The sequence below is a fragment of the Apteryx mantelli genome, chromosome 5, assembly GCF_036417845.1.
Source record: "Apteryx mantelli isolate bAptMan1 chromosome 5, bAptMan1.hap1, whole genome shotgun sequence".
NCBI lineage: Eukaryota > Metazoa > Chordata > Aves > Apterygiformes > Apterygidae > Apteryx > Apteryx mantelli.
In genome coordinates this window covers 73054463-73069274 of record NC_089982.1, presented here as the reverse complement: position 1 = coordinate 73069274, position 14812 = coordinate 73054463, and the positions used below count along the sequence as shown (strand labels likewise).

General features: G+C 35.1%; 1 protein-coding gene across 5 annotated transcripts in view; it reads left to right on the top strand.

Moving 5' to 3' along the window:
• Positions 1 to 14812, top strand: part of STX18 (syntaxin 18) — a 70470-nt gene that overhangs the window by 28002 nt on the left and 27656 nt on the right. For 4 of the 5 annotated variants that reach the window (XM_067298235.1, XM_067298236.1, XM_067298237.1 and 1 more), the window contains one exon: positions 10640 to 10707. The exons of the other annotated variant lie outside the window; for it this stretch is intronic. In XM_067298235.1, coding sequence (XP_067154336.1) covers positions 10640 to 10707 — 68 coding nt within the window. The remainder of the gene's footprint in view (positions 1 to 10639; positions 10708 to 14812) is intronic. 5 annotated transcript variants of the gene reach the window in all.

The following is a 14812-nucleotide window of genomic DNA, read 5'->3' as shown; positions in this document are numbered from 1 at the left end:
TTAAGTCTGCACAGCTGATGCCAAATGCTCAACTGCTTTTGTGCCCTGTGATGACTTCTCCTGAAGTTGAATCAATTCAGTGCCTAAGTTAAGCACATGTAAGTCTCTATGAATTGCACCGTAAAAACTTGGATTCTGAATTTCATAATGATATTCAGATAGAGTAACCTTTTATTACTGTATGTGTCCTAAATGAGACTGGAAACATTTTTATATTGTAAAATGCATTTGAGTCAAGAATACTTAACACTAAATGAGTTTAGACTGTGAGAACAAGGGATGAGAAAAATATCTCTTACAAAAAGACACAAGCAAAGTTGAATGCAGTTACTGAAATGTAAGTGGAGTGTTTTGAACAGCAATAGTAAAGGCCAATTATTGCAAATATGCCTTTTGACCAGTTTACTTTTATCTCTCAACCAAAACATTCCCTGCAATTGTTGTGGGGTTTATATTTTAGTCAATGAGGTTTTGGATGATTGTGTGAAAATACAAATGTTAAGGAAAGTTATGATTAGAGTTGGACAATAAACAAGAGAAAGGGAAATGGTAAGTTTTATTAAGATCAGATGTTGCTTTTTTATTGAAAGTGTTTGTTGCCATAGGGAGAATAAATGAAGACTCGTTAAATAAAAACATGTAGCATGATTTTACCTTTTAGAAAATCTACTTTTATTTTTTTCTAGAGGTCATCTTGTGTTCCTTTTGATCCTTTACAGATCACTTTCAGAATATTTAGATGTGCTTCTGTAGATGCAGGTATCAAACCAGTGTATTCTCGCAAGACTTAAGGAAACAATGACAATATTAATATAGCCCTCTTTATTTGAAATTATACATGTATTGCAGTTTTGTGATTCAGAATGGAAACTTTAATGTTTCTAAGTACTTATTCTATTAAATAAGATTTTTTTCTGTATTTAAACCTGTATTGAAACTATTAAAGTGGTTTTATGGATATGAAATTATACATTGTGATAATTTCAATCTTTAAAAAATTCAATAGCTTCAAAATAATTTTCTGTAGAGTTGGAGTTTGCTGTAAAAACTATACACATTTTAAAAAAATGCAGCACCCCCACCCCCAAATAACACTCCAATAAAACCTAAATCCAGTGATAATGCTGGCTGCTTTCAGTGTTTATTATGGTCAGTGGGGAACTGGAGCTTCCCAGCTGTTAGGTCTTAATTTTGCTCTATGCTTATTAAAAAGTTTAAAAGTCTTTGACATAGAAATGTTATGCGATTGTGCCAGAAAATTCCAGAAATAGTCTCTTCTTCATGTACCCCACCAAATCTTATCCATGTCCCAATGAGCTATTTTTAAGAAATATATAGCCAGATGAAATTTGAAACTTTGGGCTGATCGTGAGTTATTTATCACCAAATTTTCCAGTTTTATATAATAAACAATGAATAAAAATCAAAATGATCAAGTGCACATTTGAAGTGTTTTTTAAAGGTTAAGTATTTAAAATGTGAACTGAGAGTAGTAAAAATCAACATGAGTTAGAATTTTTGAACCATAGGCAGTGTATGTAAATAAATGCTTAGTAAAGCAGGAATTAAAATATGAAAACTGTTTCCTGTAAAACTAAGCTTTTTTTTCTTTACTGTGCAAGACTGCTTTTTTAATCATTCATTTTTGCCAGTTTGATATTGAGCAAAATGAAGCATTTTCTGCTGTTGAGCAGACATTAGGAAATGGAGTTTGCTTCTTAATGCAGGTCAGAAATACTCTGTTTCTTAATGACAGCTGAGTGCTGATTGTGCCATTCTGCAAATAGTCTGTCTTCTGCTATCCCACAGTGGCTAATGCAAATGCTGTAGTGATTGCTTAAAATCTTATTTCTGCCTTACCCAAGCAGAAAATATTGTATTATTTTAAATGAGAAAAATACTTCAGTATTAAACACCTGAAAAATATTTTTAATCTATTTTAAGTTATGTACCATCTCTACCTTGGAAGAGTCAAAATGCCTTCGTCTTTGTTCTCATGGCTTTTAGAAAAATTCATTTGATTCTGAACATCTTTACACCTACGTACTGTGCATTTATTAATAAAACGCATACCTTGCTTATAGTAATTACTTTGCTCCAAATGCAAGATTACTAATAAAATGCGATTTAAACTTTTCACTGCACATTGCTGCTGCTGTAACCTATATGCTGATGTAAAGCAGAAACTGAACAAAGTAACAATTTTCATGAGATTAGAGGTAGCCAGGCTGACTGTCTCCTGGCCCTGGGCTTCCCGGTTTGAGGGCAGGGCCACCCCCATGCCATTGTTTAGATATTATTTGCTCTTTTGGGTTTCAGATTACAGGAGCAATTGATCTGCGTGACCTATTCTAGAGGCTTTAACATTCGCAGTGGAAACTTAAACCAAATGTATACCCTCCAGAGACAAATCATCTGAAAACTCGCCAGTTGTCATTTTGAGGCAATGCAATGTTTCTCTGCAGTAAATTCAAATAGGACAGCACCACCTAATGGACTAGAAATAAGTAACCGTCAAAAACTTCTTGAATAACACTGTTTTCACACTACTAAGGAAATGCGGAGCTGAAGCTGAACATTTGGGTTTAATCTTTGTTGCATGTCATTGTAGCAGGAAATTATATCATTTAGTCTTTTGAAGGTTCAGTTTTCTGAAACGTATATGTAGAAATCCAGGTAATAGTATAGACAAAGTTTTGTCTGGGCTTAGGCACCAATCCTGCAGAAACCTCTGTGAATTCACTGGGCCTACAGTGCTCAGAATAATGCACACATGGAAGCTGTGGGGAATCTGGGCTTTCATGTGTAATTTTTAAAAAGTTCATAACTCCTATCAAATCAAAGGTAGTTCTTAGTGGAAAACTTCTCCATGTGAGTCATTCTGTATCAAACCCTTTCAAGCTAGTCTTTCTTGACTGTAATAATCTAGGTAAGAGCTCACACTTATATTTTAAAACATATTTGATATAAATTGTTTTTGTTTATAGTATCTATTCTGTTCATTAGACTTCATTACAGATTTCAAGAAACACTTGCCTTTGCATGCACTAACCATGGAAAAGTTCAGCTAGAAAATGAGAATTTTTATGTTACTTAGAAACAGGCTTTTTGCAATTAAAAAAAAAAATTCTTTATTATGGTAATTGCTGCATCTCCTAGTACTACTGAGACTAAGGGGTTTTTAGTTTGAAACATGCAGTCCCTGTACATCTTGTAATTTCTTATTGAAATTCTTAATTTCTTCTGAAACAGGCAGTGGATATGTTAAGATGGACTGTACATTTAGGATTTAAAACCAGTGATAGTTACGTAGATATTAATATTACAAGAATAACAATCTTAAATTTTTTGCTCTTGCAAAAGGGTTTGTAAAATATTGAGACACTTTTCATGAATCTATAAATGGGATCTCTTTAGACAAGATCTTTGAAGATCAGGCTTTTTTAGGCATATTAAAAAATCAAACATAAAACGTTTTTTTTTTTTTTTGCTTTGTTTTTTAATTTTTGTGGTCAATAGGACACTTCCATCAATAGTCCATGTCAATAGTGGTGAATCAACAGTAAATGCAGTGTGTCTTATGACTTTTACAAAAGCCTTTCTATTACGTTTTGCTTTTAAGTATTTTTAAAGCTTTCTTCAACAAAGTACACTTTTGAAAAATTCAAAACTAAAATATAATACAAAGTGTACCATTCGGACTATGGTAGTAAATAGTTTTGTGTTGTTCTGGTGGAAGAGTAAACTCGATAAAACGCTATGTTTGTTCAGTTAAAATGACCATTCAGCGCTGTAGAATTCTCCCTACAATATGTCACGGGAACCTACCCCAATCATTTTAATCGTAAACAATGCTGCCGCTTCTTGCACTGGTTAAACGTATGCAAATTGGAACCTACTGTTTCATGAGTGATCAATTCTTTGTTGTGAGTGGAAAGAAATGTATGTATTGCTAAGATACTGAAACGTCATTGGGGTCTTTGTTCTAAAGTGTATGCCGCTGCCCCTTTGTAGGGAATGCTTTCCTGTTTCTCTTTTTATTTAAAAATATATCCTGCTGTAAGTTATAAGAAAAATCTCCAGATAGAAGAACATCCACCATTTCTAGTGAAGGCCCCAAGTATAAATAGAGCCATGCATGCCACCTGTGGTAGCAGATGGCAGCCATTCACAGCTTCCTTTTGTGTTGGACCTGCGTTAAATGCAATATTTGCTTTTACATTTTAATAAGAGTTGTTTAAAAAACTACAATGGCAACAAAACAGACATATGCATTAAATATTTTGTGTACAACAAAGATAAATTTTTAAAAGTGCACACTGACACCTAAAGTAACTTTAAAAAGTTACCTTACAGAGTTTAATGTGAATTTACAGAGTATTTTTTGCTTGCATAAATGCTGACACTTTTGTTGCCACCCAGTAGATAATTGCTGCTGCTTTACTGCAAAGAGTCACTCAGGTTTTCAGTATCAGACCTATGCTTGGGAGTTTGTAACTATCAGTGATATTTATGCGCTTGATTTTGTGATTGTTTAAAATTCAATTTGTTGAAGAATCACTTTTGAAAGTTACTGTAATACTCTAGAATTACTATTTTCCCTTTTTTTTGTATTTAACTTTTTGTAATCCTACAGCAAATAGATTAGCCAAAGGTAAAATAGATTCAAAACAAAGTTTGGTTGGTTGCAAAGATTTATTATCTTAATAAGCACAGACTTCTAATTGGCTTTCGGTTGAAATTGTTGGTCTTGATCTCGTGGTGCACTACTTATTTGAGATAATTATAACATGCTGCAGCAACATAAGCAAGTTACTTTGATGCATACCGCTTCAGATGTACAAAAACTATCCTTTTTTTTTTTCCTGGGTTAATTTTTTGTAAAGGTAGTGGGTTGAATAAGCTCATGGATGGTTCTAACAAGTGCCAGAGCTTATACAGGGTAATTGGCAGGAGCACGTGGTTGGGAGTGAGGGGCAACAAGATGGATGGTAGAAGAGATCGAAACCCTTGTGCTTTGGGGAGCAAGAAGCTCCTGCAGTGCTTCACCTCATCTTGTGGGAGCACAGCTTGGACTCCAGATTTTCATTTTTGTAGGTGGGTATTCTCATCTTTAAGCTAGAGAGTTGTGCTCTTCATTGCTAATTCTTGATGGAATAATTTATTCTGAATTCCCTTTTGCAAAGTGATGGAATGGGAAAATGTTCTCAAACTACAACACATTACTCTGATAAAGGCATTCCCTAGAGATAAAAGATATGGCTTTAAAGCTATTCAGGCTGTGGGTAGCAAAGAACAGTGGTCTTGCTGCTCTCTTTGGTGGTGGTACCGCTGGTAGAATGACTATGGCTTTGGCTGTTTGACAGAAAGGAGAGGCTTACGGGCTGTAGAGTCTGATATTGGCAGCTGTGGCCAAGATGTCGGGCTTTACAACTTTCTCTGTTTCCTGTTGACAAGTTTATACTGCTACATACTGAAGTTTGAGCTTTATGAACACCATTGTGAAAGCTGCTGTCATGTATGATTTCTGCAATAAATCAGGCCTTCAATTCCGAATTCAGCTTTTCTCAAAGTGTAGAACCTCGTGTAAGAAACTGCAGTCCAAAAAATTTCTACAGCTGCAGCTGCTGGAGTCTCTAAATTTTGTATGTGAGCTTTAAGTTATTTTAAATTTCTTCAGTTATAATTAAATATACCTTCTTTGATGGCAGACCCATTTTAGGAAGTTCCCTGCTGGTGCTATCCAGCTGGTATTCTCCATTGGGCAGATACAGGTGTTTTGGGGTCTGAATGAAAGAACAGATCACTTATATTAATTAGCTTTACATAATCATTATTACCACCCTCTCCTAAAGATTAATTTAAATTAAATCATTTTAGTGTTGTGGTTTATGGGGCTGACCCTCAAGGCAGTGCCAAATTGCAGCGCGCAGGTAGGAATGAAAAGGGATGAGGGAAAGTCTGGGATGTTGTAAGTAATCTTCGTTGTCAAAAGGAATGTAACCTTCACTATGCTGGTAGTAAGTAGAAGCTTGAAAACGTGTCGTTGGTATAAAAGATGTTGGCAATATTGGGAGGAAATGTAATTCATTCTCGTGTTTCTCATAAAGGTGTCAGTTATATATGGAAGTTCAGTAGAGCTCCTACCCATAAAACTTTACTTTTATGTAATGAAAGAGTGCCGCGACTATGAAGGGCATCTCTTCAAGCCATCCTGTCCCTTCAGGGGAGACTGTTTCCTTATTTGAAGGTTGAAAGAGAGGCTCATTTCTCTGCTCCTGGCTTTCGGAGAGGAAGAAAGCTAATTTCCAGAGGCAGAGGATTGGAACCATGACAGGAAGCCAATACTCAGATGCGTTTGTGCTTAGTCTTCAAATTGCCTTCATCTATCCTCTCGAAGATTGTGTAGACTGGTGGTATAATCGTTTTGAAAATGCCACTTGCAGCAAATGGGAAGTTGCAGTTGTGATGGATGTGTGAATGGAGTGAAAAACGGCTAGGCTGAAATGCAAGTGAGATTTAAGATTGCTCCAGGTCTACTTCAAAGATTAATTAGAGAAGATATAAAAAATTAGCCCAGAAAGGCTACAGAGGGAAAAAGGAGACAGAGTGAGAGACTGAGACTGATCAGCCAAGAAAACTGTTGCAGAAGGAAGGCTTTGTATGGATAATCTCAGGTTTGTCACATTTCACAATGAGTTAACTAGTACTATTAAAAAAAACCAAACCTTAAAATATTCTTTAGCTATGTAAATAAAAGGAGAATTAGCAAAAAAGTGGATTTGTCATGCAGATGGAGTACAGATTAAGAAGAGTTTAGGTATGGTCTCCAAACTAAATTAATACTTTTTCTGTTTTCAATAAGGAAGAAGCCATGGCCCAGCAGGGTAAAGGTGAGATATGTACTGGGATCCAGAGTGTGGAAGCGGAAATTCATACAAATAAGATGGAGGCTAAATCTCAGACCTTTAATGCAGTCAAATCATGGTTATTAGATAATCTCTAGGCAGAGTTCAGACAGAATGAGTTTGAGAAATCACAGATCTGAAGGTAGTTATTTTTAATAAAAATACATTGAGTTGGAGATGGTACCATCTGATCAGAGGACAGCAAATTTAATGACTATATTTAAGTCAGCAGAGGGGAACTAATTATGGTATCAGTAGACCTTTTAGTCTGACACAGAAGTATTCAAGACTTTAGAAAAGAGTTTAAGGGGAAAAAATAGGTAAATATTATGTTTATAATGCAGTACGATTTACTGTCTCACTAAAGATAGAATGTGTCCAACTATCTTGATACTTCGGAAAATCTGCATTTCCTTTGTTAAGAAAATCTGATGACCTCTTTAGGACTTAGTAAAGTGTCTGTTAAAGTGCCCACAGGAGGTGTGGAGGACACGAGCAGAGAGAATGCTAAGACAGACCTGGCTTTAGCAGAAGCAGTGCTGGGTTGTGTTCAGAGAAGTATTGGGCTGGAGAGGGGTTACTAGTTGAATTGTTCTGGAACTGATTTCAAAACTCAGCTGCTTTAATACTTTTCACATTCTATCATTAAAACAGTAAGATTGGTCTGGTAAAATTTCCTGGTGAGGGAATGCTAAGGGGGAGGAGGGAGGCTCATGATACGTTGCAGAAAGTGCTGAATGACTCTGAGGTCTGGAGTTTTGGGGAGAAGAGAGAAATTCAACAGTAGAATATGCATTTAAGGACCAAAAACAAGAATAAGATGGAAGCTAATAAATGAAAATGATGGAAGAAAAGATATTTCCATCTCATACAAAGCATGAACACCAGTGTATGCACCTCTCGTCATTTACCTTGGTAAAGGATTGATGCGAACTGGAGCAAATGCAAAGAAAAGTTATGAGAATGATTAGGGAACTTCAGAACTATCTTGTGAGTAGAAACTTGTTTTTTGTTTTTTTTTTCTGGGATTACAAAGGTTATGGGGAGATAGGATTAGGGTTTGTAAATTCAAAAGCACACATGCAAGGAAGAAGAGCTTTTAAGTGAAAGGACTGCTTTGGAACAAGAACAGATGGATGGAAGTTAGTAATTAGTAAACCTGGAAATTTAAAGGTTCTTATTCATAATAAAGAGCAGTCAGTCTAATACAGCCATTCAGTTGGAACAGGAATATGCTTTATTTTCGTTGGGATAAAACATGATAACTTTATAAAGAGTATATAGGGTGCTTCTGATAATCTGGAGTAAATACAGATTGATGACCCTGGAGGTTTCTTCACAATTTTTGTTTGTATCTTCATGGATATTTGAGTCTGTAGAATTTGAAGCACTGTACCTAAAATATTGGCTAGTTTTTTGATAAAAGCAGCATTCCATTTATTTAACACTAGCAAGACCTTATTTCTCATAAAATTGCTTGATTAAGTTGATATGGTAAAGAGAGATTTAAGTCAAAACTATGCCGGTAACGCATGGTAAGAAAAAGCAAAAGAGATACAGCATCAGCTCAAGATCACAGAAGCTGCTGTTAGGATTTGAGGGAAAGTAGAACAAGAAGTTTCACTTCTGATGCAAATCTTGGGAACTAAGAGCTTGATGCAAGTATGGGCATAATAGTGTCATTCTAAATTCATGAAAATGGCTTTACAAATGAAGGAGAGGCAAAGTGGGGTCAGTGCAATTCAAACACATGATGACAATTTTAGCCTAAATAGAATGCTCTTTGTGACTAGATGAATTAATTACTGTAAGACAGTGTTCTTGCTTGTCATTCTGATTCTTTCTGCTTGTTAATCACTCCTAAATTGTAGCTATTGCAATATTAAGATTTATTACTTATATGTTTTTGCTAATTTATTTTTGAGTTTAATGTTTGTTTGCATATTAATGTAAATAGTTTTAATGTCTCTTATTTTACATTTCTACTCTTTGTCTTCTTTAGTACTTTCTTTCTGCCTATTAGTATTATTGTTCTACCGAAACACTGTATGACTGTTTTAAAATGTTTTGCTTTTGTAGTGACGCTTAATTTACATATTAAGCAAATGTCATGACATGCCAAGTCTGAGCTGAGGAAGAGATTAGGTACATGAAAAATAAGCTCCAGTGGCAATGAGAAGGAACATCTGTAGTATGGTTTAGCTGACTCTTTGTGCCCCATTGATCTTGAGCAGTGATTTCAGTATTTCTCTTCTTGCTGTTTATGGCAGTGGTAAAACAGTGGAGAAAGCTTTGGATCTACTGAAGATACTAACAGAACTCAGTTTGATATGGATGGGATGGAGTTTCACCCTCTGTTAATCATATGGAAGACTTTAGACATGAGACCTGGGAAAATTCTTCTGTGATACCATGAGTTGTAGTAAAAAGGAAAAACAGCAAAAGATAATAATGAAGTGTATGCATATTTATTTGCAAAAAGAAAACACTTATTTTTGGTTGTACAAATCACTGAGGTCTTACTAAGTATATTTTTCTTTTTACTTTTTTCAGAGAGCTGCTGATCTTTTTAAAAATAATTGGGGGAATTAATCTTCTATTTATCCAAACTGTTCTGTATTCTTTCTGTGTGGTTTTTTGTTTGTTTAATTACGAGGAACATTTGCATGAAAATAGGATTTTAAGACTTGAACAGCTTCTGATGTTTTTTCCCAGATACATGCAGTAAACCACATTTATTGTATTTGTAAACCAAAACAGCTATTGTTATGTAAAATTCCTTGCATGCTTTTTTTTTTTTTAACACTGAGTTATTAATAAATGTTAGAGAATATGCTTTAGGAAAGTTCCCCCCTGCCCTTGAAATCATGTACCAGTAATGTGTATCATTTTTTCCTCCTCTTGTGTCTCTCTCCTTCAAGACTTGCTAAAGTCATATTGGTAGTCATCTCATTCTGGGGCTAATTCAAACTAGATTTGTGTAGTTTCATCCATTTTCTAAGATAAATAGCATCCTATGCTACACAAAATCTTTTGAGTTAGACTAAAGTTTGCAAAAGTTCTTTGAGATTTTTAGGAGTTTTTTCATCTTTCCATTTAAAAGGGTCTTTGGAATGTCTTTTGTTAAGGAAAACAAATGGATTTACAGGAAAATGTATCTGCAGTGAAGTGCAAATCCAGATTCTATTTTATGCATATATTTCCTCCGGAATGATTGTCAGATGCCAGAGAAACTACTTGAGTTCAGGCACAAACTGTTCACTATATTGCTGCAAAAATAGAAAGGAGGGGAACAGCGTGTTGCTCTACAAGTTCTAAACTAAACTTGAATAATTTTTTTTACCTCATCAATAGAATATTTAAAATTTTTGTATGCTCTTCTAAAAAATTTATTTTCTGAAATATACATTAGGTTCTGGAATGGCAGTTTAGATGCTTAGTGACCAAATATATGCTTTTTGGCACAAGAAATGTATTTTTACTACTTTTCTCCAAGTTCTGTTTTCACACAACAGATCGTCTTTAGATTATTTTTATGTATCGACTGCTTGTAAAATGTGAAAATTATGCTAGAAAAGAGATGAGATTTTATGACTCTGTTTGAATTACAGAATAAGTAAATAGATTTAACTAGTTCGTATTTGATCTGTGGAATTACTGAACTTCAAACATATAAAAATAATCATTTTTCTGACTATAAAGTTTAACATTTCTGACCTCTGTTTATTTAGATTTCTAATATTGGGAAGCTGAAAGATTTTCTTCTGCAACACAGAAAAGATTACATTAATGCTTACAGGTAGGTGTGTATTTAAATAGTTGTTTTATTATTATTTTCAGATTTATAAAATGGACTGCCTAAAAATCTGTAGGCACAGTGACTACAAACAAGCTGTAGTTTGCTGATTAATTGGCTTACTGTAAGCTATTTAAGATGAAGAATAATGCTGCCACAAGAAGAAAATGGTCCTAAATAAAATGAAGCTCAGAATCTGAATATGATTGCTGGCTCTTAGGAGTGAGTTTTGAAACAAAACAGCCTTGCAGTCTGAGCTCAGCACCTTTTAAGAACAAGCAGAGTAAGTTTCTGAGGTGGATCTTGAGACAGTACAAGACTAGATTTAGTGATCCAGGTTATTGTTTTAAGTCTGTGACACCTATGTATTACCACTAAGTATGTAGTTAGTAGCATCAACAGATACTGGAGATGCGTGATGTGAACTCCTGAGATTCTGAAATGTGAATTCTGAATGAAGGTCGTCATTGAGAACGTGGTCAGGGACACCAGCACAGAATTTATTTGCTTTTCTGTGACAAAAAATTCAGGCTTTAGTTCTGGTAGTTATACTTGTGTGGAGAAAGTTTTAATTCTCTTCAGCCATTATAAAACACTCAAAACCACTGAATCTGGTTACTGGCTGATAGCTTTAGTAATAGGATTTTTAGAAGATTAAAGCGGAGTTTATTTACAGGTTGGTGCTAGTAAGGAGGGAAAAAAAAAAAGTATCTTATGGTCTGCCGATTTAGTATTCTTAATGAATTAGTAAATCAAGTTACCCTAAGATCTAAAGGTTTAATATTACTGCAACTTGTATTTTGAAGAGCTGAGTATAAATAATCAAATCATTTGAGACAGAAAACTTGTTTTTTTAATGAAACTTTTGTTACATGCAAACTTTAGTCGTACTATAGGTTGCACAATATTGCATTCCGGAAATGGACAGTTCTCCGTAGGTATCTCCACTTAATGAACTCTGCTATTGTAAAGAGCAGTTTAAAAATTCGTTGAGCTAATAACCAATTTATTTTATTTCCTATTGTAGAAATGGGTTTGTGCCACACTTTTTATGACTGTTATAAATAATTATTTGAAATAAGTAGATAGCCTCTTCATGTCGTCATAGTGCAGACCCCACAAGATTTAACTAATCTTCCCTCTAACTCTTCTTTGCCCTTCTCAGTCTGTAGTTACGTCTGGAAAAAAAAATGAACAGTGCAGTATAACCTATAGTGAATGCTGTCTTTGTGGGAAATGTGTGTGGAAAAATCCTCATCGAAACTGCCATGCCTTCATCACGCTGTCATTAAAATCAGGATGAGTTGCCCACCCTACTTACATATAGGGAAAGAGGTGGTCACTCCAGTTCATTTTGAGATTCGTGGTTCAAAAAACACACTTTAAAATTTCCATCGTAACTGGGATGCATTAAAGAATGGGGTTGCAACCTTTAATGAAGAAGCCATTAAATTTTCTACCAAGTGGAGTTTCCAGATTTTGTGGGTACAGCCATTTATTTTAAAGAGAATGTCATCAAGGTATTCTTGAGGTGACTGAAGTGGATCATTGCTGCAATGCCCTTCTCAAAAAATCACTTAAAAAAACTAGCCATCTTTTTTCCACAGTCATCTGAGTAAAGACCTATGCGGGATTTTTTTGTTGTATATGCAAGTGAAACAGCGTAGGTAAACTTTTTCCCTTTGAAGGAGCTGCTGTGAACTCCACAGTTTCCTGTGACATGTTTCTCCAGTCCATCAGCATAACTGCAGTATCGCACAAATTGAGTCATCCCTGTCTACGTTCTGATTTTGCCACACTCCTGAGTAAACTAAGCTGTTGCTGCAATCAGGGTAGAGAAAATACAGCTTAAAGTTATCCAAGTGTTGAAGATGTTGAGTCCCTAATTAGTTCAATGCCTTTCTCTGAAAGGCTTCACAGGTACAAAACAGGAACGTTATCCAGACAGAGATATTGAAATCCCATGTAAGAAGACAAAGGGAACAGATGAGCCATCTGCTGTTTCTTAGGCTCTGTCCATATTGGAGGAACAGTCTTAGAAAAAACTTCTAAGCCTAAAGGGTCCGTCATAGCAGTAGCAATACTGTATGATCAGTGGTGTCAAAATGTGTCCCTAAGTAAGTTGCCAGAAGATTTCTGGCACCTTCCCCCACACCCACCCCAAGATTTTAAAAACAGCATTTTGTTATTGCAGGAATGAAACCGAAAAATGAAGATTTTGTCATATTTTAAACTCGTAAGACAGTGAGAACTGTTCATAATTGGTACCCGTGAAAATGAAGCTCAGCGCTCTCGTGCTCTCACACTTTCTGTGTATATGTACATATATCTCAGTTCTCTATGAAAGGTATATGAGGAAGCAGCATACAGCTATGTGATATGACCGGCTCTCTGTTTTTGAATTCTTGTTTGGGATAGTTAATGAGCAACACTAGGTGGAGCTACCAATTTAATACTGAAATAACTGTTTCTATTGTGTGAAAGCTTAATATGAATGCCTAAACTGAGAAACTGTAAATAATTACAGTAAGGACAAGCCATCAGTAGCAGTTAACTTCTGGGTTCTATGTTTTTTTTATTGGCAATAACAGGTATAAAAGTGATAGTCCGAGCTATTTTGGCTTCTAAAAGTTGTTATTTTTTTTTATATAAATTCTCTTTTGACCAGTTATCATGGTAATTCTCAGTGATTTTCTTTTTTTCCTCAGGCATTAGCTAAAGGGGGGAAAAGAAAGAGGAGTGCTTTTCATTCTTAAACCATAAAAAGCCCTCCAGATCTCATCTCTGATTCCAATTGATCCTGTCATTAAAGGTCAAACTTAAAATAGATAGTATTGTCAAACTCTATTGTAGATTACTTATGCAATTCTACTTTGTGGATAAAAGAGAACCGTAGCCTCCAGCCTGTTAGTCTCCCAGTTTTAACAAATACCTTAGTCATTCAAAACAGCAATTTTAATAGCTTTTCAATACTTAAACTATGGGGAGAATGCTAGTGGGCTAACCTGGAAATTTTGTGGATGGTTTTATTTTGTTAATGGCATTTGACTACTCTCTATTTTGTCAGTTCTGCTATTTGTTTTTCAACTATAGCACAATGTGTTGGTGAAATTTGGCTTTCAAGTTACTTAATTGAATTGTTCAACTTTGTAAAACTTCTCATGATGTGTTAGATCTAGGTGTTTCATTGCTTCTTTGATCTTACTTTTGCAGACTGTAAATTATTTACTAATAACATCTTTTAGTTTTGGCATACATAAAATGTCCTGCTACAAAGGGGAGATCTTTAATTTTTAGAGAAAGATTTTTAGCAATGGCAAAGACAGCTGTAGGAAGGGTTAATTGAAACTGAGGCCCAGACCCATTTTATCAAGTGTAAATACTTAACTGAAATGCCTAAATTGAGTGCAAAAAGCTTAAGAATTAGTAATTGCTCATTTGCCTCCTTTGTTGTCGTTCTTGATTTGACTTTTATTAATAAAATATGTGCATGGGAAAGCATCTTAAATGGAGTGCTGCAGTCATCTGAGCTTGCTAAGCAAAATTATGCCATTGCTCCTTTATCCTCTCCTGTTTATCAGGATTTATTTGCTGTCTCTTACGCTTAGTTTTTCAGCTGTCTGTGTTAAGGAATCTTGCTGTTTTGTCTTCCTTCCTGTTGTGTTCTGTCTACTGTGGTTCTGATCTCTGGGTAGAACTTCTAAGAGCTTTAGTAATACAAACGATGAATAATCTTTCACTGACAACACAAGTTATGATGGAAGACATACTCTGGAAATTGGCCTGCTAGAAGACTCTGATTTACAGAGGGGTACATGCAGCAGCTCCTCCTTCAAGCTTAACTCCAAATGTATGGTTATTTCTTGTAATTTAGCTTAAAAATTGTGGGTTGTTTTATTCTCTAAAGCTGTGGCAATAACAGTGGGAATCTGGGCTTTCTCTACAATGAACATTTTAAAGAAAAATTATATATAATGAGGGCACTGAATGAGTAGCAAAGGGTATGAGTGATTCATGTTATTATCAGTTGTATCTACTAAGGGAAGAACCCATAATGTAAAATACAACATTATTTGTATATAACATTAGAGATTTGTCTTAAAACTAA